Below are 26,968 nucleotides of genomic sequence, written 5' to 3'. Positions count from 1 at the left end.
CGAAACAGTGGGGATAGCTACAAGGGTTGTTCTGGTAAGACAGTTCCTAAAAAATTTTTCAAATTTATCAATGAATGCTGTAGGAAAAAGTGTTTTTCGTTATTCCCAGATGAACAGCAAGAATGGTTGTTTAGTTCATTTTGGAAACTAGGAGACAAAATAGTTCAAGATACTTATCTTTATGGTTGCATTGAGAAAAAAGAAATAATGTTAAAGAAGAGTAATCCCATTGGAAAGAACAGAGGGTATTCATGGCGGTATCACCTACAAAATGGCATTGATAGGAAAGATGTCTGCAAAGCTTTTGTTCTTAAAGTGCTACAGGTGTCCGAATCACGAATGAAAACTGTTCTACGTGCTTGTTCTTCAGGTAGGTGGTTGTGTTTTTAATCCTTGTGCATTTTAAATTATTTTTTATATGTTTAGTTATTGTGCGATATGGAAGATTGCCGCAAAGAGTAAATAATTTGCTTAGTGACATAGCTAATATTGTTATTTTTTTGGAAATATTATTCAAAAATTATTAGTATTGTAGGTGAGTGTTTACATCATTTCACATTAAAATTTTTGGACAGTATTGTTCTAGTTTCTTAAAATATAATGAAAACAAAATATTTATATAGCAGTTTCCTTTTGAATGAAGTGTGCATTGGCTGATGTGCAATGTCAACAAAATCTGTGCTTTATTTTCAACAGGGAATCCGGTATTTAAGGAAAATAGAGGAAAGCATACTGAACGTCCAAACAAATTATCTCGTGATGTGTGGACTAAAGTAGAAGAACATTGGGCCAAATTTCCAAGCAAGCAATCACATTATAGCAGGGGCCACACAGAACGCAAGTATTTTGAGAATCCTGATTTAAATGTGAAGAAAATGTTCATTGCCTTCCAGCAATACTATTTTGATAGTACAGGTAAGACACTTACTATGAAATACTCCACATATCACAGATACTTCAGAGAAAATAGTCCATATTGTTTTAGACAGCCAAGGACCGACGTGTGTGACTTTTGTACTGAATCTAAAACTCTGTTGGATATTAATCCGAATGATCCGCGTAAAACCACATATAGGTTACATTTAGCCAAGGTTGAAAAATACAAAACCTTAAAACAAGAGTACTTAGCAAAAGTAAAAGGCAATACAATGCAAGATGACACATTAGTAATAGAGTTTGACTATGGACAAAATCTACCAATCCCTAAACTTAATGTTACATCCCAATTCTACAAAAGGTTATTGTGGTTGAATGTGTTCAACGTTCACTGCCATAATGATTCAGCCAGTACCTTTTATTGTTTTCCAGAGTGTGACGCAAAGAAAAATGCCAACTCAGTTTGTAGCTTTGTCTACCACTTCACCTGTGAAAAAATGAAATCTTACAAAAAATATTAAGAATATAATATTTTATATTTTTATCGGATGCTGCAGGAGGCCAGAATAAAAATATTACTGTTTTGAGATTTAGTTCTTGGTTGTCCCAAATAACCAAAGTGAAAGTAACTCACATGTTTCCTGTACGCGGACACTCGTATTGCCAGTGCGATCGGAATTTTGGACTTTATGGCACACTTTTAAAGAGACTGGAAAGTATTGAAACAGTAGAGGATTATCTAACGATCATAAAGTCTGCTCGAAATAGCCCGTCACCTTTTCAGGTTCTCATGGCTGCTCATCTTGTTGAAGACTGGTCGACAGCGTTAGAGCCTTTGTTTCACAAAGTTCCGAAATCAAAACGTAGCAAATTTTCAATACAGAAGTATGTGATCCTTACCTTTCCTACTACAGGGGCACTGGCAGTATCGGCTTCCTACAATGCTATTTTTGAGCCGTTCATTTTCTCAGTCGGTTTTGGTATGAAGTCAAAAGAAGAGCTTTACCTCAAAAAACCGGCACGCCCTGGTTTGAAGGAGTCCAAGAAAAATGATGTTCTTTCTCTCTTGAAATTCTTGAAACCAGAAAATGCTGAAAGCCTCAAAGGTCTACTAGAGTACACGACTGTGCCGGAAGAAGACAGTGAAAAAAGTGGTGAAAGTGAGAATGATGTTTGACATTCATCACTAATATATAAGAACAGCTAGTTTATATGTTATTTAGCTACGATATATTTAATCAGTGCAAAAACCCAATCTCAAAAAAAATTTTTTGTTTTTCATTCTAAAACCCATATATTATATCATTTGTATGTTATGGATTTATTACATAAAATATTTATGTAGATGTTACAACTATGTTTATGACCATTTAAATATTAAATGTTCTTATTTTAATTAATTATTAGCAAAATGACACACACATAATGCAAGTATTTAGTGTTATATGCAATAAAGACTTAACTTACCTGTCTTTTATTTAATTATATTAAATTATTACTTAAATTAAAAACTGCAATTATGCTGGAGGGAGATAAGATATAATACCTGGAATGCCCACAAGAATTTGGATGGTTGTAATGTTTGTTTGTTTCATTCTACAATGTTTCAAATCTTTGAGCCTATTTTACTCAAAACTATTATTTCTGACTTAAGCTGTTACTGCACCCAGCGCCTCAATTATCTGTTAAAGACATGACATTTGCATACTATGTACTTCCTGAACAATCGTAACAAAATGTTGCCATAGACCTCAAGAATTTCTTTATGCAGTTTCACACTACCAAATAAGTAAACAATGTTGCAGAAATTACCAATTTGAGAATAATACATTTTATATGTTCAGTTAAATCTGTTTAAAAACATGTGAGTTTCTGTTGTTTTTGTAATACACAGGTAAAAAATTTAAAACAAATGGCAAATTGATTTTAAATACGTAAATCATCTGGGTGGTATTTTCACTGCCAAGCATTCTTGTGCATAAACACAATAAAATATTTTTTCATAAACACATTTGCCAGCACTCAGTGAGATTATACGAGTGAGGGACACAAATCTGTTGGTTCACAAAGGAGGGAAGGGGGAATGGGGCCCTAGAGTTTAGCACGTGGGTGTCAACCGACACAAATCATATTGGAATACGGTGCTTTTTTTTGTATACCACAAATATTTTGGCCAATATGCATACAATAAGCAGAAACGTTTATTTAAAATATAAATAAAGTTTTCAAAAAAAAATAGTTTTGATGTTTTTGTTAACCAACCCTGTTTCACAGTCACGATTTTCAATTTTGAAAGTGTAGCCGGGCCCCCTTAGTGAGGGGCTTCTTAATTACAAGGAGGGCCCTGCCCCCCCCCCCCCCCCCCCTTGCCCAGGATCTAAACCCATGCTGCAATCTAAAGAAAAAGAAGCTTTACAATAAACTGAATATCAATAAAATTAATTATTGTGTAATACGTCAGTCGCTCACCAATTTGCTGATGTCGGCCGCCTTTATCATGCTGCAAACTCGAGAAAGAAGAGCTTCCTCTCTCACTTTGGCAGCGTCTCGCACTTCACGCACCAGGTCTTCAGAACAAACACATTAAGGGTACAACTCACAACTGTTCTTTATGATCAATCATGGCAAAATACACTTTTCTGACCACAAACTACTTGATAATTAGGTTTGCTATAACACTATTATTGAACTAACAAATACAGGGACATATGCAGATGAGGTAGATGGTAGAGGATATATCCCCCCTCCTCTTGAAAACATAAAAAATCTTTTATTTTCGCCATAAAAGGGAAGAATTTGAAAGCAAAAGCAGACAAACCAGTTCGATTCCCCTCCTCCCCCTGCTCATCTACTGCCAAAAGTAAGAAAAAAATTTTGAACTGTTGTGCTAAATTTCTTTTAAAATTTTACATATTTAAAAAACTAGTACAACCATGAACTACATAATATATTGATTTTAGTAAGTTTTTTTAGGTGCTTCCTGGATAAATTTAACAATACTTTTGTAAATAATAATAATAATACTCACATAATAGTTATATAAATTAATTTAAAAAAAATTAAACTACATAAGTCTTAAACTACTAAACTAGATTTTTTTTTTGTTAGCCAAAATCTTAACCATGTTGATTTAGCATACCAGAAACTACACCATTCAAAGGTACTAAAGTTTTTTTTTTAAGTTATTACAACCTTTTTTTAATGGGTAGTTTTACACAAAGTAGCATGACTTCCCATATGTTTACATTTTATAATTAAACCCATAAATCATTACCTACCATTTACAGCTATATACAATAATAAATTCTCAGTGGAATCACAAAGTGCCCTCTTTTATCGCATAATCATCGCACTCTCATAATCATCGCATTCGCATAATCATCGCACTCGCATAATTGTCGCACCTATATTTTTGGCCGTCAAAATTGGGATAAAAAACTTCTTGCGTAAACGTTGAATGATGTTTTTGGTCCCGCTATTAGATGCCGAGCGCTGTGTGTAGGTATCTTTTCCGTATAAAACAATGTATTTTAAAGAAGAAATCAAATATTTATTCGGACATTAAAGCTTACTTATTTAATTAACGGAAATACGAAGTTGTCTGACATGTAAATATTCTTTTAAAGACTTTTTAAACGTTATTATCTTTATCTGATCATCTGCGTCCCCGCAGTGTACCGGTGTAGATATCTTTTCCATATAAAATTATGTATTTTAAAGTATAAATCTAATATTTATTCGGAAATTACCCCTTACTTATTTAATTAACGGAAATACGAAGTTGTCTTACGTGTAAATTTTCTTTTAAAGACGTTTTTAAACGTTATTTCCTTTATCTGATTGTCTGCGTCGCTGCGGTAAACCGCTTATGAACATGTAGCCAGCGCTAGTTGGCATCATTCGTGTTTGGTTATGTTGCTTCCCGTATAGTGTGATATTACATCATATCACAGAACACTGAAACTTTATTTAAATTATTTATTTATGTTTTTCAGTATTTTTCTACGTTTTTATTTGTGCCAAATTTATATATCTTTCATGTTAATCAACTTCTAAAATTGTTTTGGATATTGCTATGAGCTTAGAAACCTTTCTCTATGTTAATAATGTTAAATGTTATATCTTTTTAAATGCTTAATTCAAGGCCGATGATTGACCGATAGATCGGCGGATCTTTTAAAGACATTGTTGTTAGAGACGCTAAAATTTTGTAATAGAGAAGAAAAAAAACTTCGGTGTGCCATCTTGGCTTGTGTGTGTGCTGTCGCGTCGGGCCTTGCCGACGCGGCATTTTAAATAGTATATAGCATCGCTACGTCTCCCGAATTGGCGATAAAATATGCCCCGAGCTTCGGCGAAGCTCTGATAATATTGGTTTTATTGGGGCTTCATCTGAAAACCATATATCGGCAAATCATCAGGTATGACTGTATGCTATGTTAAATCCTGAACTGTTGTCAGACCGAGTCATAGCACGAATTGTGTTTGTGACCATCTGCCTGATAACTCTAATTGTTTTAAATTGATCATCCTTGAATAATCCTAAAGCCTCTAGTCTCTTGAAATTATGGCACATTTAATGTTTTATACGACTTCACTCAGAGGTCTTGAAGCATTTTGAATCTCATGCGAACCGAAATTCTGAACTAGCAAAATTTATTTTTATCTCCAAAAAAATGAACTTTTGTATCTGTTGTGCCCAACGTAATTCTTATAGCTAATTAATATGTTGTTTTACTTTTATTCGTAAGTGTGAGCAACCTTGTTTGTCATTTAATTTTTTTTAATGTTAAATAATAAACGTATTATAATTAGTATTAAATTTATTTTTGTATTTAATAAATATTTAGTTTTGGTACCTTCGTATACTGGCGCCGATTCAGAAGCGCATTACAAGGAGAATTTTAACTCTGTAACTGTGAAGGGCCTTACAGAAGTAAAGTGGGTCAAAACAACACAGGGGGCATTACAACAGAGCACGCGCACATGGTTGAATATCGATATCTCGCCGATTGCATGCAATGCGTGCTCTCTGTCAGGTGCCGAGTTAACTACATTTGATAGCCCGCATTCTTTCGTGGCAAGTGTGTACTACGATACATTAGTTCACGTCAGATTCAAGCGGCTTGCGTTCGCATTAGAGTTTGGTTTTTCTATTTAAATTTGAAGAAAAGTTTTTGTTTAATGAATTATTAATATAAATAGTTTGGCTTGCTCTTGTAAATTCCACTTTTTTTTTTTTTAAATAAACGTAGTTTCCATAAAAGGGTTTTGTTTTAATGAATAACTTTACCAAAAGAAAAATTTTTTTCCACATAATATTCGCACCCCTACTTTTCAAACTTTATTTTAGAATAGAATGTGCAACGATTATGCGAGAAAACACGGTACATGACTGAAGGTGTAACTTTTTATAGAGATATTGAGAATCATTTTGAAAGTGATAAATTAGTTCACTAGTGAAAGATATTATGGGTATCTAATGATTAATATACAAGATACGTTATGTCTGATGAGATATCACTAAAAAAAAAACCTTAAATCCTGTTGAAAATTATAATATAAAAATGCACATCTGCAGTATTTGGAGTTGTTTTGATTGTTTTAAGAATTGACTTATATTTACAGCAAATTATCAATTTAAATACAATTACTGACAAATTAATAATTACTATCTATTAATATTTGGATATGTTGAATATTTCATTAGTTAAAACTTTTTCTTAAATGTTTCATTCAAACCCCTATTTATTCATAACTTATGGTGTTAAATGTGTAGTCTTAAACTACCCAGAAAATTTTTATATAAAAGTGCCCATTTATGGATTAAAAAAAGTTGTAATATCATAAAAAATGTAGTGCATAATTATTTCTCTAATTTTGTACATTACTATATAATGGGTTCCTTTAAATAATGTAGTTTATAATATGCTATAACAAGGTTAAGGTTTTTTGCTAACAAAAAGTCTAGTAAAGTAGTTATGACTTACATAATTTAACATTTTTTACTATGGTTTAAATAAATATTCTTTGGGTACTATTATTTATAAATAGTTTTCATAAAATTATCCCGGAAGCACCTAACATTTTCAAATAAATGGTCCACTTAATTTCTTTTAAGAAATGAGCTCATTATTTATTTCAAAAAAAAAAATTAAATTAATAGGTTTCTGTCGATTATTTTAGATCATTTTTATGATTCAAAATTATAAAATTATGTGTTTAATAAATGTTTCAATGTGATTAGGTATTATTATTATTATTTTAGGTAATTCTGGTAATGTAATTCATGTACGAAGTAAAGTCCCCGGGATGTTATTATTGATATAAAATTTAAAAATTGATTAAATAATAAATTTCCCTACAACTGGTTAAGATAATATATTATAAAAAATTGGCAAATAATTCAAATATTTGGTTGATATTTAAAGTTATTTTCATAGAGAGTCAAATATATAAACTTTTTGGTGGATGTAGTAATACGCAATAGTATAAAATTTTGGTACATTGAATGTTTGCAGATATTGTACATCACATACTAAAACTAGTTTTTTAATAAAAACATGATTAAAAATAATTTGATATTAAATTAATTTTAAATTTAATTAATATTAAATTTTATACTCCTGTAGTTAACATATTTTTGTGAAAGTTAACCAAGTATTTAAGAAAATTTATTTTATTTCAAATGAGAATTTAAATCTTTGATAGTTATTTAATGTAATTCTAATGTAAAATAAAATTTAAAAACTTTTTGTAGTGAAAATTAATTTGATGCAAAGAATATTTTGCAAAATACTGAAGAATTTATGATTTTGTCTCTATGTTAAATTTTTTTCCTATTGTGAATACATTTAAAATGACCAATTATAAACTTTCACAAAATAATGTTAACTAGAGGAGTAAAAAATTATGCACATAGTTCAAATTCTTGATAAGCAATAAATTTTATAGTAATTACAAATTAAGTTCAAAAACTTATTTTGTAGAATTTTTTTCTATGCACTGCATATTTTGCAAGTTAAATCAAATTTGTTATTTTGTGCGAGAATTACTGGCAGTGCTTTACAGATTTCATATACACAATCGTAACTGTACTGTATAAGTTTTGTTAGGAATGCATACAATTATGCAATGAGTCATTCTGCAAAGTAAGACAGCATCAACCAGTAAAATACACAAATTAAAAATATGAAGGAAATTTTCTCTGATGACATTGCCCTACATTGAGTTACACAAATTCTCCACACATCCAGGATTTCAAACATTTCTGATTAGTTCTTGCTTCAACTGATCCAACTCAACAAGGGTTCTACAGAACAGTTGACTACGGAGTATATGTAGGAAATGAAGAAAAAAAAAAAAAAAAAATTAAACATCATGGCAGGGTATTCTGCAAGAGCTATCAACAAGAAGTCCTCCATAGCTGTGACTGCTCATGCATTGCACTCATGTGTCAAACTCATGGGTTTGATCCCAACTTACTCAAGTTTTCTAGCATCAAGTGGTTTGGGGCCCACAATCATCTTGAAGGTCCCATCACCAATAACCAGTGCAATGTCGTATGACAAAACCCTACCAAACCAACAATCTATCCATAGAAATGTATCCAATGTAAATGTTTGTTCATTCAAAATCTTAATTCTCTGAAACTTCATTGGTTCATTGGTTGCTTTGAAATTTTTATACAACATTGCATTCAAATACGCACATGGTTTAATATTCCTATGTCACACCTGTGACGGGACTAAAGAAAGATAAAAATATAGATAGGAAAAAAACATTAAGTTTTAATATTTTCATTCTTATAGTTACATATATAGAAAGTTATATAGATATAGGTATATAAAGGGAGAAACATAAACGAGGGAGATATATGGATGCTTAGTATATGTGTACCTACTTCAAACAAACTACAAAAATATTGACTGAGGCATTGAAACAAATGCCGAGCATTAGCTAGTAATGAACAAATTAATGACTGAATTTAAGACCTAACATCTTGATATCATGGTCATCACAACAAATAGGAGTGACGAGATGAAAATGAAGGTGGAATGAAAAGGTGTAGGAATAAAGTATACTGCGTGCTACGCAAAATCGTTAATCAGTCACACAAAAATTCCCGGAGGACCAAGTGCGGTACAATTACTTACTACCTGTCGGCCACGTCACAGAGACTGGTCACACCGAAGTTTGCCACTTCTGGACCGTGTAACTGAATTTCACAACATAACAAAAACGGGTGCGTGTACTTAGGTATGCGCGTGAGAAGTTATACTTCTTTGGCATCATTAAAAAATATTTTTTTAATTGCATGCAAATAGTTCTCCACGGTAGCGTCAAACGTTTGACGCAACCTTGTTGGAGGTCGCATGGGAAGAAGTATAACAGTCCCACCGGGAGACGGGCAAGCAACGCACCGGCGAGCAGGCCCGGCTGGTAGCCCTCGGGCGGGCGGCCCCACGCGGCGGCGCGCGTCTTCAGGGCCTCGAGCTCGGCGCGCGTGCTGCGCAGCTCGCGCTGCAGCTGCCGGCTGCTCTCCTGCAGCGCGCCCACCTGCTCCACCAGGCCGGGCAGCAGGCCGGCCGTCCACGACGAGCCGCTCCCCGACCCCGAGCTGCCCCGCGAGGGCGGGCCCAGCCCCGGGTCGCTGAAGCGCCTCCGCCCGCTCTCCGCGCCCCCCTGCCGCACCACGCAAGCCACACTGCAGTCACAGTGGCCAGCTCTCCGGCCGTGCACGCACAAACTCTAACTACCTATAAGAGTGAACATCCCGGCAACACCTCACATCAAAATACCTAACCCATTTATAACTAAATAATGATTAAATGCTTGAATTGTAACAAAATAAATTCGAAGGAAAATACTGAAATGTGTGGAAATGTTACCTAACTGTACATATTTATGTGAAATAACCGAAATAATCTGGAACGATACAAATGGAAATGAAATACATCCACGTATACCGAATTATGAACTAGGTAAGTTTTGATGTTTCGTCAACATCAACATTATTAGAGACGGATGATGGGTTCAATATTGAGATGAAGCAGAAAAAGACTGCACTTGTAAGAAAATTGGGAGCACCTAGAGGAAACCCAATGGCTGATTGCAATAACCGACACGTTTCCGACATGCCGAAAACCATACCAAAACCCCACTTTATGTTGAGTAACTTTGGAGTCAAACGTTTAGAAATCCTTGTCCTTATACATTTTTGTGCAGCCACATTAGTGATGGCCCGATATTCGATATCGGAGATCGGTAATATCGGCACATTTTTCAATATCGGACATCGGTATATACTTGCGATATTTTGACAACCGATGTTTGCTCTCGCCAATAATACTTCTCACATAACGTTAACTGTAATTCCAAGCTTATTTTCCACGGGCGTAATTTATCTTTCTTCACGTCACCATATTACCTAGTAATTCCAAACATATTTTCCACTGAAACAATTTCAAGCCTATTTCTTCTTTCTGATACTGCAATGCATCCCGACGGTACAATTCTTCCATGTGTACACAAATCCCAGTCATTAGTGCATATTTATTCGTTTCAGATATTCGCAAAATGTTTTCGCTTGATGAATTTTCGAAGTTCACTAAGTAAACATATATTGAAAATATAAATGAAAATAATTATGATATTTAATTTAATAATTGGTGTGACCGTAAGTAAACATGAAGAATTTTTTTTTTTTTAATTGTTTGAATGGTTAACGGCTTTCGCCCACAACCAGAACTAAATCATTCCAATCTTTATCATTTCGTAGCAATCATATCTCTTACTGTAAATTAACACCCATGCCTTACCCGGGACTCGAACCCAGAACCCCTCGCACCGTAAGCCAGTGTGCATCCGACTACGCTACGGAGGTTCCTGCTTGATATAACAGGCATTTTCTTTCTGTGTCGTTTCATGGTCGCCAACTGCTGTTCTATACAAAGACGTTACGTAAGTTTTACAAAAGCTAAAATATGAAACGTGTTTAAGTAGGGCAAGTTGCAGCAAAAGTATTATGTTGGCTATATTGAGTGCATTGCCAACAACATAAATAAAGATGTGTGGTTTTATAAACTCTGCAGTACGCTTCAAAGTTGTATTGAAATTACTTTTCACGTATTTTTAACGTGTTTTCGCACCAATAAATGGAGTGATACACTTGAACAATGGTCACAAAATTTGCTAATTGAAGACCTTCCTTTCTAGCGTGTCGTGTACTGTGATGAAATATTACAAAGGGTACAAAAGTTTGATGTTTTTTGGACGGTATTTTTCGTAGATTACAGTTGAGACACTGGACTAAGTACATGCAGTGACTCGTGAATTTTAATTTAGAGAGCTTATTTGTACGCCATTATGATAATTTCATTATTAGCTTTCATTTAATGTGAATTTACAATATTTTACAATTAATAAAAATAATATACATTCACATAAGTATGTTTTATTAATATTTAACATTTTTTATTATTGTCTCTAACAATACTCCAGAACCACAATTTTATAGAATCAGTGTTAGAAATGAGATAGGTCCATTATCGGAATATCGGGTATCGGATCGGTAAATTTGGAAATATCGGAATCGGTATCGGTATCGGGTTTTTGGATATCGGGCCATCACTAAGCCACATCATGAGAACTGTTATCATGCTTACCAGGAGACACAAGGGACACGTGCTGTTTAAGGAACACAATGGCATTTTCCAAAAACAATAAAATGTAAATGTTTGAAACTTACTTAAAGATCGCATTTGACTTTTGCTGTGAAATTAAGTATGGTGTGTCAAATTTAACTGGGAAAAAAAAATAGAAAAACTGCACACTATAAAAAATTACGAAATAAATATACCACGGATGGCCAACCAATGACACACATGCCAGTGGTAGCACGCGACAAAATAATTCGGGCACGCCAATTGATCTTGCTGATGTATAATAATGTTCTGTAGTTGAGTCGCAGTAACGTGTTTCAAAAATTAGTTGATTGTTTGGAAGAAATCAGGCTGTTTTATACAAACTGAGGTAAAAATTGAACAATACCCTCAATTAATGGAAGTTATGTAGCTTTCAGAATTAATGTTTTGATAGGCTTGTGCCAGTATTTAAATGAATTGAACATAAAGCTTCAAAATCCAAATGAAATGATCATCGTCATGATAGAGCTCATTTAGGGTTTTGAAGCTAAATTGCACGTTTAAAGTAATGATATTGCTACCAAAAATTACAAGTATTTCCCGAAATAGAAAGAAAGAAAAACACCAAATATTTAGATTCAAACGAAATGCCAGAAAAAAGAAAAAGTCACTAAAGAGTTTTCATTCAGTAATTCATTCATAAATCAAAGAATTTTCAGCAAGATTTTGTCAGTTCAAAGAATTATCGGAAACATTCGAATATAGCCTATTATGTATCCTAATGTGTGCGACTTCAGTTGATAAATTAAAGTTGTATAAATTTGATTGCTTGGAGATAGAAGAAATTGAATTGTAGCTGATTTTACTCCCAATCTAGTTCAATATGGAGTCAAAAATGTATTGAATTAAGAAAGAATTGGAATTAAATCAAAAAGAAAGATTATGGGCAATGTGAGTAAAAAGCACAATACCAAAATTATGAAAATGTGGAATTCAATTCCAGACATATTTAGTTGTCTAAAGAACCTGGCTTATGCCATTTTAATATTTTCATCTACCTATGCTTGTGAGTCATTATTTTCAGATATGAATAACATTAAATACTTGCAAGAAACTACTTGTCAGATGACAAGTTGAGCTTGCATTCTGCTAAAAGTAACAAAGTACGAGCCTTATATAAAATATTTAGCATCTAACTTGCAACAGCAGAAATAACAACTAACCTTTTCTTTTATTTAAATAAACATTTTGATTACTGTACAAATTTCAATTTGCAAATTAAGAGTTTTTAAGTTAATAGCATCTAATTTTATTTTTATCCATTATTATTATCACTAAAGATTCTTTGATGGCACATTATAGCCACGTTATTACTTTTTTCATAAAAAATGGCCCCTTCAATAAATGGTCACCATCCCTGACCTATACCTCCTTTTACTAAAAGTTAGGCACTAGGCCACTGCTGCATACTTTGCAAAATACCCACCTGCTAGGCATGAGCTCTTGTTACTCAGGATGATTATGAGGTGCAACTGGGAATAGGTTTCTGATATAACATTATCAGTCATGAAAGTTAAATAAAAACACTTCAGATGCTTACATCAAAATTTAATTTTTGAATGAACTTCTTTGTCGCAAGCACAAGAACTTTTACGTATTAACATTTCATGGCCTACACATATTCCAAATAACCACCTAATAAGACGTCTGAAACAATGACTCGTAGTGAGCAGTGCTAGCTACCTTACCTGGGGCTGAGTGACAGGCGGCAAGCTGGCGAACTCCTGCCCGTTCACCTGGTCCGAGTCTTCCTTGAGCCTGGGCATGGCACCGGGTCTGGACGGGTGGACGCTTCGCGGCGCCCCCACGCACCCCGTCCTGTGCCAGCCGTCGTGGGCCGCCCGGCACGGCTGCCCCCTCCGCACCAGGCGGGGCGACGCCTTCTGCAGGGGCTGGCTCCAGGATGCCACCGGCACCGGCGAGTACAGCGGGTACACGGGGAGGGACACCGGCTCCAAGGAGTAGCCCAGGGGCACGGAGTAGCGGCACACCGCGGGGTCCGACACCGCCGGGGTCAGGGGACCGTGCTGTGGCCAGTACCCCATCACGTCCTCCGACTCCACGTCGGGGGAGAACGCACTGTCCACCTGGCTCTGGAACGCGTCCGACTTATCCAGCCACTCTTGCAAGAACTCGCTTCTGTTTTTCCTGCGGCCCTTCTTTCGCTTCCCCGGGTGCGAGGAGGAGCCCCCGTTGGCCTCTGAGACGTGCTCCCCATCAACTGCTCTGCTCCTGAGACATGCGAGCAAACCACCCAAAATAAACAAGCACATGTGTCAAAGATATTTTTGTTAAACTCTACTTGTACAGAGTTTTACATTTTAAAAATTCCTATAAGAAATATTAATTAAATTTAAAATAATTACTGACAAATACTTGCATTATTGTATTTTTGTTTAACATGACAAGTCAAAATTTCTTTGTGCAAATCCGTTCACACAAAATTATCTAATGGCTGCAATGAATTAAACTAAAAAAGTCTATAATGAATCATTATCGTTTCTTTATTTTACTTCATTTGAAGTAAGGAAAATGTCTCAAATTTTTTTCTTACGGATGATTGACATTAAGCGTGAATGTTGATAGAAGACACTATCAGTGAGGCCAGCATTTTTATTTTTGAAAGGTGTCCCCGACATTTATTTCTCTGGTTTCCAGAACACAGATACCTGCACTCTGTCGCTGCACCATACAAAATGTAACTTAGAGCATTATCCTTCATCACCCTCCGGAGACGATAGATTCCTGCAGACCGCCAGTTCAGAATTAAATCCCTCTGTGGTCAAGGTCTCGCTTCATATTCACATCCATGCACATCGAAGAAATGCTGAATATTCTGTATCAACATGTTAACAGCAGAAGCTCTTGCAAATGTGTGATTACTTCCCCGATGAAGATGTCTGAATTCTTATTATATTAAAGTGATAAATAAAATGTGGGCATCACTATGAATATCAGAGAAGCTGGTGTAAATGTTCAAAATAAGCACTAAAAATACTTAAAACCCTACTTTCACACTGTAAATGAGCCATCCCTTTTAGCATCACATCCAAAAATCAACATTTGACAACTGTACTATTACAATCATATCATCAACCAATTAATCAACAATCCTATTAACTGTACTGTATACCTAATTTTAATGCAAATGACACAAACTAGTAAACGATTATGGTCTTCCACTTGCGACCATACTCCCTGCACGTACAACAGAGGTTTTCCGCACTTTCAAAAGGCTGTTTCATATATGCCGGTCAACTGCTTGATACAGTTGTCCGCGAGTCAAGCGATTTTGTGAAGGATTCTGATAAAACAGCGTATTCCAGTGCAGACAACATTGCAATACTAAGAATTATCAAGTATTGCTAACAACCATAGCCATCTTAACGAGGAGGCAGAGTCAGAGACGGATAGAACTTAGATAGACGTGGCAGTCGAAGGCGTGGCCCAGAAAGGGGCCCTCTCGTGAGCTGGTCACGGGTGTGAAAGGGGCTAACAAAAAGTGTATTGCCACCAGTTACACAGTGCTGTAAAATGGACACACATAGCTTAGTCCAGCACACTTAAACTTTAGATCACAACCTGAGGGAAGAGGAAGAAATATACAGTGGGGTATTATTTTTAATTTTTTACGAAAGAAAACAACACATGAACAAACATCAAAAAGCAACAGATAAATAAGTGACTTTTGGGCGTTTTCATGCTAAATTCAATAATAGAGCTGTGGGCCTCGAAGGCTTGTAATCCTGACCTGGCTGAAGTGTCAAAGTGCTGCAACGCTGTGCCAAAAGCCAGTTTCCCCACGTCTCAAACACAGTGATTAGCCAGGCCTCTTCTGACATGTAATGTCACTAATTCATTATGTTTTATTCACGATTATTCCGAGGACAATATGTATTATTCTATATTATGCCTGTAGTTGCAAAGAAAACTGAGCCTACATTGAAAATGTCTAAAGATAAAAATAAAATTGTTCAGAGATACGAATTAACGTTGCATGTTATGAGCATCAAGTGATTTCATGTGGAATGAGACTTTACAGAAAATTACGACAATCAATGAGGTTAGTTAGACATGCATGTACCGGTAATTTAACATCTTGCTGAAATCTGATTGTGTAGTCCATATTACTAAAATGTTGTGATTTAACTTCATAAAGTCATGCAGTGTCTTATTTTACCAGGAGTAACTTGCAGGATGTTCAGTTCTTGTCAATAGTTTTCTCACATCCTTTGGGAAGATCTTTCGCTTGAGCTAGTGTACCTCATGGCTCTTGGAGTTGCTTTCCGTAACTTGCAACGGTGCTGGAGCACTGGCGAGATTGGAAGACGCCCGGTGGCATCCGTTGTGTTCCTCCCCTCCCCCTGCTGTTGTGCTGTGTTCTCAGTAGTGCCCCTTGAACCCTGAGTGGCTCGAGGCATGTGCGGGGTTGAGCTCCTGAAAGTTGACTTAGATGACTTAAGGCTTTGCAGGCTTTTCTGCCCCATTATAGACGTTCGCTATTATGTGATTACATAGTTGTGTGGATGACAGTCTGCGTAACGCGAACATCAATCAAGCGTATGCTTAAGTTCTTACTCAGAAGTCAACTTAATTTTTGCAGGATCCATTGAATTCCTGTCTGTTAGTGACAACCGAAGCTGCTCCCTTCGCCCGAGTTCCAAGAAGGCTTCACGTCGTGCCAAGTTGTGTAAAGCAGTATCCAGGGCATCCATGAATACAAACAATTCTAGCTCCTTGCATAATGATACAGTAAAGAAGAAAAACTAAATGCTTAACATTTTGATTCGTTGCTTTGTCTTTCAAATTAATATCGCCACTCGGCTGAATTCTCGACTTTTCCTGCTGCACTAACACTTGCTGTTTCATTATATTTAACTGAAGTTTACATAAATCGCTGAGGACAGGAACATATTGGTGTGATTCCTCAACCACAAATGCTCAATGCGCACAACTTTATAAAGGTTGGCCTGTTCCTTCACACTTATCTTTGATCTTTGATACTGTTATTATTATAAGTTATTGTTGACCCTTTCCAGACATTAAGTTGATTTTTTTTTAAGTATGGTGCTTGTAACTACTTTTTTTAAAAGTTATTAATATTATTGTACTTTACTGTAGTGTCTATTCCCAGAATCCTGCAATAATAGTGCACCTTATAACCTCTTGTCATTCACCAACATCTTCACCTTTGCCATCAGGTGCCAGCTTGTTTATCTCATCTCAAAACTGTGAAGTATGCTTCCGTCACTTCCTTGAATCCACTCCTTCCACCAAATCCTCCAACAATGTTGTCATCTTCACTCCAACTAAAGACAACCTCCAAAAACCATGCTGCCACAGGTCCATCCAGTTGATTTCCCCTTTCACATATTCACATACTAACCTCTCCATCAATTTAACACTGGATAGAGGGTTGCCCTCCCCACTATGGACTTTTTCAGAATCGAAATGGAATATGAAAATGCTTTTTTTTTTCTCAGGATATTCAACCACCATTAGTAGTGCTCAAAATCACTTTTATCTGTAATTTTTTTAATGAGTTGCAACTTTCAACGTTTAAGGGCACTGCTATAATAGAACAGTGCCAATGGATGCCCCTCAGATGCTATTGGACCAAAATATTTGCATAGCACAGTAAAAGCCAGTGCTTGGACGATAAGCCAAGTTCCAAGTACTTGTACTAGAGTCAGGGTTATCATATTTATATTAGATGCTTTGTTGCATGCAATAACTATAGAAATTGTTAAAGATTAAGAAAAAAGTGCAGACAAGTGCCACTCAAGAACACTATGCCAAAATTCCTATCATCCAGCGCTAAGTATTCAGTATCATGTGAATGTAACTGAAGTAAACATTCTAGCATGTTCATCAAACACCTGCACATTTTCATTCAACAAAAGGTCCTTTTGTAAAATTGTACTTACGTTAACTAACTGTAGAAATATTTCTTTATTAATTGAATTGTTTCAATAAATTAAGGTGTAATTTCTTGAGTAAAAACTCATTCCAAACAAAAAGAAAATATTTTTAAATATGAAAATTATGTTTTTGTGTACCTAGTACTCCTTGTTCCAAAAAAACAATGTTAGTAATTTTAATATTGCTAACTGAACCAATCATTCAAACCATTTAAAACACTGCTAGTATTATAAATGTTACTAATTAAACCAATCATTCACACCATTTAACAGTATTTAAAATGTTGTCATCACCTAATCAACTGTTCAAAATGGTAAACTATTGGCAAACTACTTGAATATCATAATGCAGTTTTAAAGAATCATCCAATCTAACGTAACTTAAAATACTATTTGAGAATTTTATTTTGATATTTGCAGAAGGCCAGGTAGGTACTCTATCAAATTAACAACAACAACTTAATATTACAAATAGATAGTTAAAAAACAAATAATAAACATTTACAACAGGGTATGTTGATTTTAATCAGCATGATTTAAATCATGTGATTTTTTTTAAAAATCAGTGATTAAAATCAATTTATAATATGATAGTATGAACATTAATATTTCCTGTACTGTATTGTTTAAACCAAGTAATCATGGCTACTTACATAAAAATTGACTGCTGCAAAGATAGAATGAAAATTGAATAGTACTTAATTTCTTCTACAATGTATTTATAGCTATTTTGACACACTTGTTAAATATAGGTGGGTGGAATGTACCTTTAAATGCCACCTCATTTTCTCTCTTCTCTCCTCCACCTCATGTGTTTGTGTTGTGTGTGTGTGTGTCATATCTCCTTGGCAAACAGGTTTGTCTTCCAACAATGTCAAATGCTATTTTTAAAACTGTAGGAAGGAAATTTTCAGTTCTTTGGTATGTCTGGTTTGGTTCAGTCAACATTAAGAAAGCGACTGGTTACAGAAAAAGCTGCAAAACTTATATTTTTGTTTAAAATAATAAGTAATAAGTAATATTTTATGTAGAAGTTTTACTTTGAATACTCTCGTATGTGTGCAATTCTGAGAAGAAGAAAAAAAGGAATTTGTGGTTTTGGTTTAAATTACATACTTTATTTAGAACAATTGGACTATAAGACTATAAGGGATGACAGAAGTGACAAAGTTTCATTTAAATATGATATATTTTCAATGATGTAGTTATTTTCTATGAGACATCTTTTTTTTTTACTAATGTTAACTATGTTACTGTACTAAAAATTTTCATAAAGTGACATCATTAATGTTTCCTTAAAACATTATGCAATGAAAAATGTGGTTATTTCAAAGAAAGAAAATTAGGTTAGTTGTCTTTACAAAATGAATTAATCTGTTATTAATTGTACTGTAGAGCAGGGTATGAAAAAATCAGATTTTTTGGTTTAAAATCAGATTTTTTGGATTAAAATTGGGTGTTTTTGATTAAAATACAATTTTTTTGATTAAAATATACAAAATTGTAATCTGTGTAATATACAGTACATTTTCATGACTGTTTTCATGACTTAACTTTGCTCTGCAGTACAATTAATAACAGATTAATTCATTTTGTAAAGACAACTAGCCTAATTTTCTTTCTTTGAAATAACCACATTTTACATTGCATAATGTTTTAAGGAAACATTAAGGCCTCTTTCACACGGAGAGCCGTGCGGCTCGCACTCGCGAGCGGGAGCGAGGCGGGCGAGACTGAAATGCAGAGAGTGCAACTGGAGCTTTCACACGGGGAGCACGGGCCTTCAGGGCGCGCGAGTGAGGGCCGGCAAGGCTCGTGCATCTCGAGTGGATTCGCCCATCGCGAGCCGTGCGCTGCGGACAGGGGTCGCGCTTCATCCTCGAAATGCAAAGGGAGGAGTGGGGGCATTCACACGAAGGGCGACAATAGCTCTCGCTCCTCAGTCTCTCGCTTTCAAGATGGATGTTGATGTCGAGTTCTTAATTAATTCAGTGCGTATCCGGCCCACCCTTTGGGACAAAAGTACCGAGTTATACAAGGACCGGAATGAAGTGGCTAGAAATTGGAGGGAAGTGTGTGAAGAAATTAACGGTGAATTTGAAACATTGTCCGGGCCTGAGAAAAAGAAATACGGTAAGGTGAAAGGAAAACACGTATTAATTGAAATTGTATTTACGTATTTATGTAAATATATTTTAGTATACACATATTTATAAAATAATTTTGAATCTGAATGCACGGCAGTGCACCAGCCAAGTAAAATAAGTAGTCAAATATGAAGCTACATCAATTTTTGTGTTTCTTTTTATTTAATTTACTGTTTTATTCTGTTCATTTTACATATCTTGTTACTGGGCAGGTACCTACAAATAAAATAAAATAAAAATAAAAAATAATAAAAACACGGCGCTGCTAAGTACCACTGAAATTATTTCTGACATTGTTGCATTACAGTGTTAAATTAAATTAATATGCAGTGTTACAGCAACAACAAGTAACTTAAAACGATTACAGACAACATTTTTGACATTGTTGCATTACATAATTAAATTGCATTCATCTGCAATGGTACAGCACCAACAGGTGACATGAAATAATTGCAGAACGCATTTCTGACATTGTTGACGGACAAAGTTCCTCGCACTCCTTGTTGCTGTTGTACATCCTCCAGTCCTGTAATTGTCATAGTGTCTTCGAATGAAAAACCATCTCTGTCACGAACAAAATTATGGAGTACAATACAACATTTAACAATGTCTACAGCGAAATCTGGCTGCACATTGATTGCCCGATGAAGGATTCGCCATTTGTTTGATAAGATTCCAAATCCGCATTCTGCAAAACGTCTTGCCCTACTTAAACGGTAGTTGAATACTCTCTTTTCAACTGAAAGATGTCGTCCTCCAAAGGGTCTCAACAAGTTTCTGTGCAACCCGAAAGCTTCATCAGCGATGAAAACATGAGGTAGTTGAAGTCCCATTGCACCAGGAAGACATTTCTCGGTCGGAAGTTCAAGAGTTCCATTTTCAATTGAACTCCAAAGTCTCGAACGTTGAAAAACAGAAGAGTCGCAATCCTTCCCGTAGCTGCCAATATCCACGTACACAAAGCGGTACTCAGAATCCACTATGGCCATGAGGACCACAGAAAAATATTCCTTGTAATTGTAGTACATGGATCCACTTTTCAAAGGGCATACCAAACGTATATGTTTCCCATCAACAGCACCAAGACAATGTGGGAAGTTAGCTTTTTTTTTTCAAAACCTGCTGCAATGCTTTCCCACTGTTCTTTTGTCGGGACTGGGAGCACTTGTTGACCAAATGGCTTCGCAAACGCTTCTCACAATCATGGATGCAGTTGATATTCCGATTCTGAACATGTAATGTAGCTCGGTGAATGTGCAACCACTTGCAAGGTACCTGAAAAGATAGTAATAGTGCAAGATCATTTATCAGTTGATTGGTAAAAAAAACTATAGCCTATTAACACAATAAGGACGAAAATTGGCCATACGGTTATGCAAAATACGAATTCCCTTTTTATCAATTGCAGTTACTATCGAGTTAGTTGTTTGACATCATTTTTATTATTTCATTCTGTAAATATAATAAACTAAAACAAGTTAACATGAAAATAAACAACAAAATTGTGAAAATACTAGTGGTAATTCACTATGTTGTCACACGAATCATTTCTTTTTTGTTGCAGAAAAGGACTTAACGACTAAATGGAAAACTATCAGAGATGGATACAGAAAAGCACTCGACAGAGCAAAAAATGTGAGGAAATCAGAAGACCCCGCTTCAAAAATCAAGAAGTATGTTTACCACGACCAAATCGATTTCTTAAGGAAAGTTTTTGAACGGAGGGTGACAAGATTCTCTTGCCAGTGACAACAGTGACCCAGGAAGTTGCCTCGGAAGTGTCAAAGGTGAAGCTGAGGATCAACAACAGTTTACCGTAGGTGCGGTACCCTCGAATCCGGAAAGCCGTACCCAACAAAGGGAGGTTCTTTCAACAAACACGAAGGGACGAAAAGAAACACCCAGGAGCCACCCTGACGAATTTGAGCAGAAAATGCTGCATTTATTCGAAACCCCAAGCAGACACATTTGTTTCATGCAAGGACTAGTGCCAACACTGGAAACCTTCACTGATGATGAGGTACTCGAATTCCAAGCTGGTGCACTGAATTTGATTCAGAAAATAAAATCTGCAAGGAATAATCCACCTCACTCCGCTGTTACATTTGTTATCGATCCAAACCAGACAAATCAGCCTTTTGCATGGGGACAACCAAGCACTCCTCAGCAATCCAATCATAGTTGCTATAACTACTCGCATATAATGCCCACCTCATGTATGCCCTCTCCCAGCCCAAGCAATACCACAACCATGTCTCCAACACAAACTCCATTTCCACAGGATATGGGACGATAGTGTAATTGTCTTGTTTCAATGAGTATATGTGTTTGCCTACTTAATTATTCTTTCATTGTCTATATTCTTTTTTCAATACCTTAAATTTTTCTATTTTTTAATTATTATTTTTAGAAATAACTTTTGCATTACTTCTATACAAACTTTAAGGTTCCAGTGTGCATTATTTAAACTTAATATATATATATTGCTAAATGTATTCACAATAAAGAATGCTGCAAATTAAAGAACATATGAGTATATTATAATTATTCTCTCTCAAGATTTTTTAGTTCAATTAAATTGAATTTTAGTTTGTGTAGGAGTTGGTGGCCATGGTTTACATAAATTTTCTGTTTAGACAGTGCGATTTACTTACCTTAATGTTGCAGCCAGCCTCAGTTCAGGCTAAATGCAGTTCCTCATGTTAGTATTTTTGAGCTGGATACTATTCTTGATCTTCCCAAGGAGCTCATCAAATGAGGCCAATGACATTCGAAAGTAGTTGTAAAACTTGTTGCCATCTCGTCGAAGTTCTTGATAAAGCGTGGCAAAAACACCTGTTTCATCGCGCCTTTGATTAATAGGATGTACCCAACACGTTTTGATACATCGGCGTTTTTGTCGTCGAAGACGTCGCCTACGGTAAAGAAGATACATGGCCACGGCACGTGTACGATCCATGCCAATGCTTACTTGCGACTACGCAATGGCTAGCGCCCTAGCCAAAAAGGCTCCCCGTGTGAAAGAGTGGAAGGTAGGAGCGGAAAAAGCTCCCGCTCGCGAGTGCGAGCCGCACGGCTCTCCGTGTGAAAGAGCCCTAATGATGTCACTTTATGAAAATTTTAGTACAGTAACATAGTTAACATTAGTAAAAAAAGATGTCTTATAGAAAATAACTACATCATTGAAAATATATCATATTTAAATGTAACTTTTGTCACTTCTGTCATCCCTTATAGTCTCATAGTCCAATATTGTTCTAAATAAAGTAATTTAAACCAAAACCACAAATTCCTTTTTTTCTTCTTCTCAGAATTGCACACATACGAGAGTATTCAAAGTAAAACTTCTACATAAAATATTACTTATTATTTTAAACAAAAATACAAGTTTTGCAGATTTTTCTGTAACCAGTCGATTTCTTAATGTTGACTGAACCAAACCAGACATACCAAAGAACTGAAAATTTCCTTCCTACAGTTCTAAAAATAGCATTTGACATTGTTGGAAGACAAACCTGTTTCCAAGGAGATATGACACACACACACACAACACAAACACATGAGGTGGAGGAGAGAAGAGAGAAAATGAGGTGGCATTTAAAGGTACATTCCACCCACCTATATTTAACAAGTGTGTCAAAATAACTAAAAATACATTGTAGAAGAAATTAAGTACTATTCAATTTTCATTCTATCTTTGCAGCAGTCAATTTTTATGTAAGTAGGCATGATTACTTGGTTTAAACAATACAGTATAGGAAATATTAACGTTCATATTATCATATTATAAATTGATTTTAATCACTGATTTAAAAAAAAATCACATGATTTAAATCATGATTAAAATCAAGATTTAAATCATGATTAAAATCACGATTTAAATCATGCTGATTAAAATCAACATACCCTGCTGTAGAGCATAGTCAAGTCATGAAAACAGTCATGACAATGTACTTTATATTACAGATTACATTTTTTTATATTTTAATCAAAAAAATCATATTTTAATTCAAAAAATCTGATTTTTTTTGATTTTTTTAAAAAAATCAGAATTTTTTCATACCCTGATTTACAAGACAGCAACTGCTTGTTTATGTTTACAAATACATTTCTAGCAAAACTAAAGGTGAGCTTGTATTAACAAAATAAGAAACACTGTCTCATTTTTTTTTTCCAATATATGTTCAGTGTACCCAAAATGTAATTTGGCATGTGTCCTTTTTAACGTCACAGAATGAACAATTACGCGTGCCCTGCCGACCTGCCTAACGGCCATCTGAGGGGCCCAAAAGATAAAAGATTTCCATCACTAATGTAGCATCTCAGCACGTAGCATTACAGCAGACAAGAGTTAGGTACATCACATCCCATCAAAGTTCAGAATTGGGAGCAGCACATAGGGTCACGCCTGAGGATCGCCCCATCATGGCTGGGCATTTACCCCTCACAGCTGCAACACTGGTCAATAGCTTACCATTATTTCCTAATGGTGTTTCTAGTCTTACCTGGGCTCAACAATAACACATTGCATCTGTCCAGGTATCAATCACATGACCTGCAAATGATCAGATGTCCCAAAAACTTCCATCCGTCCATATATTACCAAATTTTAACTTGCCTACAACGGACGGATGAAATTATAAGCTTAACAATTTCTGAATGGCATTTATTTACCTTTATTTGAAAAGTTTTAAAGCTTGTTTATGTTTAGCTTCATCCATATTATGTTTTTAAATCGGTTCAAAAAGTTGTAAAGTTTTAAATTTGAAAAAAAATTGACTGAGACACAAAATTTTAATTAATAATGTACAGTAATTACAAAACAACATTTAAGTATATTAACAAAAGAAAGAAAAAAAGATAAGTTCCAGAATTTTTAAATGCTTAACATCATCCATGATCATCAAATTAATTCTTTACAAGATTAATTTTCTAGTCAAGTGGCAGAATTCAAGGTGAAAAATATTATGACGGACATGCGGATCATTTTGAATTGCTCTGCTTCAGATGGACAGCCAAATGGCGGGTGGGCAGATGCTGACTATAGGCAGGGGATGGCGGGCAGATGGGTGACGGGTGGATGTGACAGATCATTGAGAGTCCAGTAACACGAAGGTGGAGTCTCGATGATCTGTCGCTTCCATCCAACAACTAGACTCTTCATGTATGTTATAAAATTTGTCCACTTAAATGTTGCCAACTGTCTAGAAGGCTCATATTTTTGAGAACATTTCACTAATAAAATTATATTGGTTTGATGATCAAGTAAACAATCCAATTATAGGTAAATATTTACTTGGGCGGTATTTCCGAAAAAAAATGTTAAAAATCCGAAAATACCTTTATTTTATGCTCTTCAACTTCCTCTTTTCATTAAAAGTGGCGGAGGTAAGAAGTTCCAAATACTTTAGGAGATATCGAATTTTTAAATTTCATCATATGTAGTTGAGCGGTATTTGCGAAAATAAATGTTAAAAATCCGAAAATACCTTTATCATATGCTCTTCAACTTCCTCTTTTCATTAAAAGCGGCGGAGATAAGAAATTCCAAATACTTTAGGAGATATCGAATTTTTTAATTTTGCAATACAAGACCTGTGGAACCATTCGAGCGGCGCCATTTTTGTTATTTTGCTGTGTGTTCGTGAATACGTGAATCGTGAATGCGTAATTAATAAAATGGTTGATTAGGTCAGGTCAGTTACATTATTAATACTTTCAAACTAAGCCGACATTAAAAATTATTTTGTGAATTAATTTTAATGGCTGTTTAGTTTTAAAATATTTATAATGTAACTGACCTGACCAAACAAACCCGGACAGAGGGTGAACAGTAAACTAAAATGGTCGATTAGGTCAGGTCAGTTACATTATAAATACTTTCAAACTAAGGTGATATTAAAAATAATGTGAATTAATTTTAATTATTCATTAGTTTTAAATTATTTATAATGTAACTGACCTTACATAACAAACCCGTAACAAAGGATGTACAGTAACAACTCACGTAAATTTTTTTGTTACTTATTACATGCGCAACAATATCAAAATAACAAATAAGACTTTAAAATTAAAAACGTTAAAAACTCACCTAAGTTGGAGGCGGTAATTAAACACCGTTTTAAACAATAATTGAACTAAATAATCACGTATTAGTTCATTTGAATTCTGGCCTATCACGAACAATCACGTGACATCATTATTCAATAAAAAATAGATACTCGTACGTAAACAAGAAACAATGGTGCACGCACGCCACAGGAATGTGCTGGTTTTGTGCTGAAATTTAAAAATTCGATATCTCATAAAGTATTTGGAATTTCTAATCTCCGCCGCTTTTAATGAAAAGAGGAATTTGAAGAGCATATAATAAAGGTATTTTCGGATTTTTAACATTTTTTTTCGCAAATACCGCTCAACTACATATGAAGAAATTTAAAAATTCGATATCTCCTAAAGTATTTGGAATTTCTAATCTCCGCCGATTTTAATGAAAAGAGGAAGTTGAAGAGCATAACATAAAGGTATTTTTGGATTTTTAACATTTTTTTTCGGAAATACCGCTCAAGTAAATATTTACCCAATTATAAATTTAAAAAAAAAAAATTACTGTGACATTTTTTAAATGTATTTTAGTTACCATACATTAATTTTTATTCTGTGCCTGTCAATCAATTTTTGTTTTATACATCAAACTTGAAAATATTTAACCGCAAGTTAAAAACATAATATGAAAGCATCTAAACGAATAAACCAACTTTAAAACCTTTTCAAATAAAGGATATGGCTTTCAGACATTTTTGAGGTTAACATTTCATCCGTCCGTTCATCCGTCCAAAGTTAATTCAAGACATGCTTTTTCAGGGACGGACGTACGGGTGGAATTTTCTGGGCCATCTGATTAATTACAGGTCTCGTGATTGACGGAGACAGACAGATACGTCGGATCATTGTGGGTCCAGCTTAGCAGTGAATGGCGATGCCAACTATGTAAGACATGTCAGTAAATAAAATACAACACTACGGTAATTTTATTTTAAAATGGAATAAAAGAGAGTTAATAATTTAAAAGTAATCTTGTCCAAAATAACACCAGTCTGGTAAACATATAGGTTATGGTAATAAAAATTACCTTATACAATTAAATGTAATACTTACATGTCATAGAAAATAAGGATATCACTCTTTTAAATGTAACACACACTGCCGTCTATTCCTAGACTTAATTATACAACAAGAAGGTCCGTCGACTATCAAATACAAAATTCATAAATATTGTTACAGTGATAAACCATAGAATACATACAAAGAGGAAAGC

General features: G+C 35.0%; 1 protein-coding gene across 1 annotated transcript in view; it reads right to left on the bottom strand.

The window, feature by feature from the left end:
• The window catches only part of LOC134535798 (uncharacterized), a 125,307-nt gene extending 98,339 nt beyond the window's left edge, over positions 1-26,968 (bottom strand). Inside the window, exons 1-4 of the mRNA XM_063375079.1 lie at positions 26,809-26,968; positions 13,271-13,814; positions 9,300-9,561; positions 3,346-3,443 (exon numbers count right to left, since the gene is read on the bottom strand). Of these exons, the coding sequence (XP_063231149.1) occupies positions 3,346-3,443; positions 9,300-9,561; positions 13,271-13,814; positions 26,809-26,810 (906 nt within the window). The 5' untranslated portion in view covers positions 26,811-26,968. The remainder of the gene's footprint in view (positions 1-3,345; positions 3,444-9,299; positions 9,562-13,270; positions 13,815-26,808) is intronic.

This window comes from Bacillus rossius, chromosome 10, assembly GCF_032445375.1.
Source record: "Bacillus rossius redtenbacheri isolate Brsri chromosome 10, Brsri_v3, whole genome shotgun sequence".
Lineage (NCBI taxonomy): Eukaryota > Metazoa > Arthropoda > Insecta > Phasmatodea > Bacillidae > Bacillus > Bacillus rossius.
The sequence above is the reverse complement of the archived record's forward strand: the minus strand, read 5'-3'. Positions and strand labels throughout refer to the sequence as shown.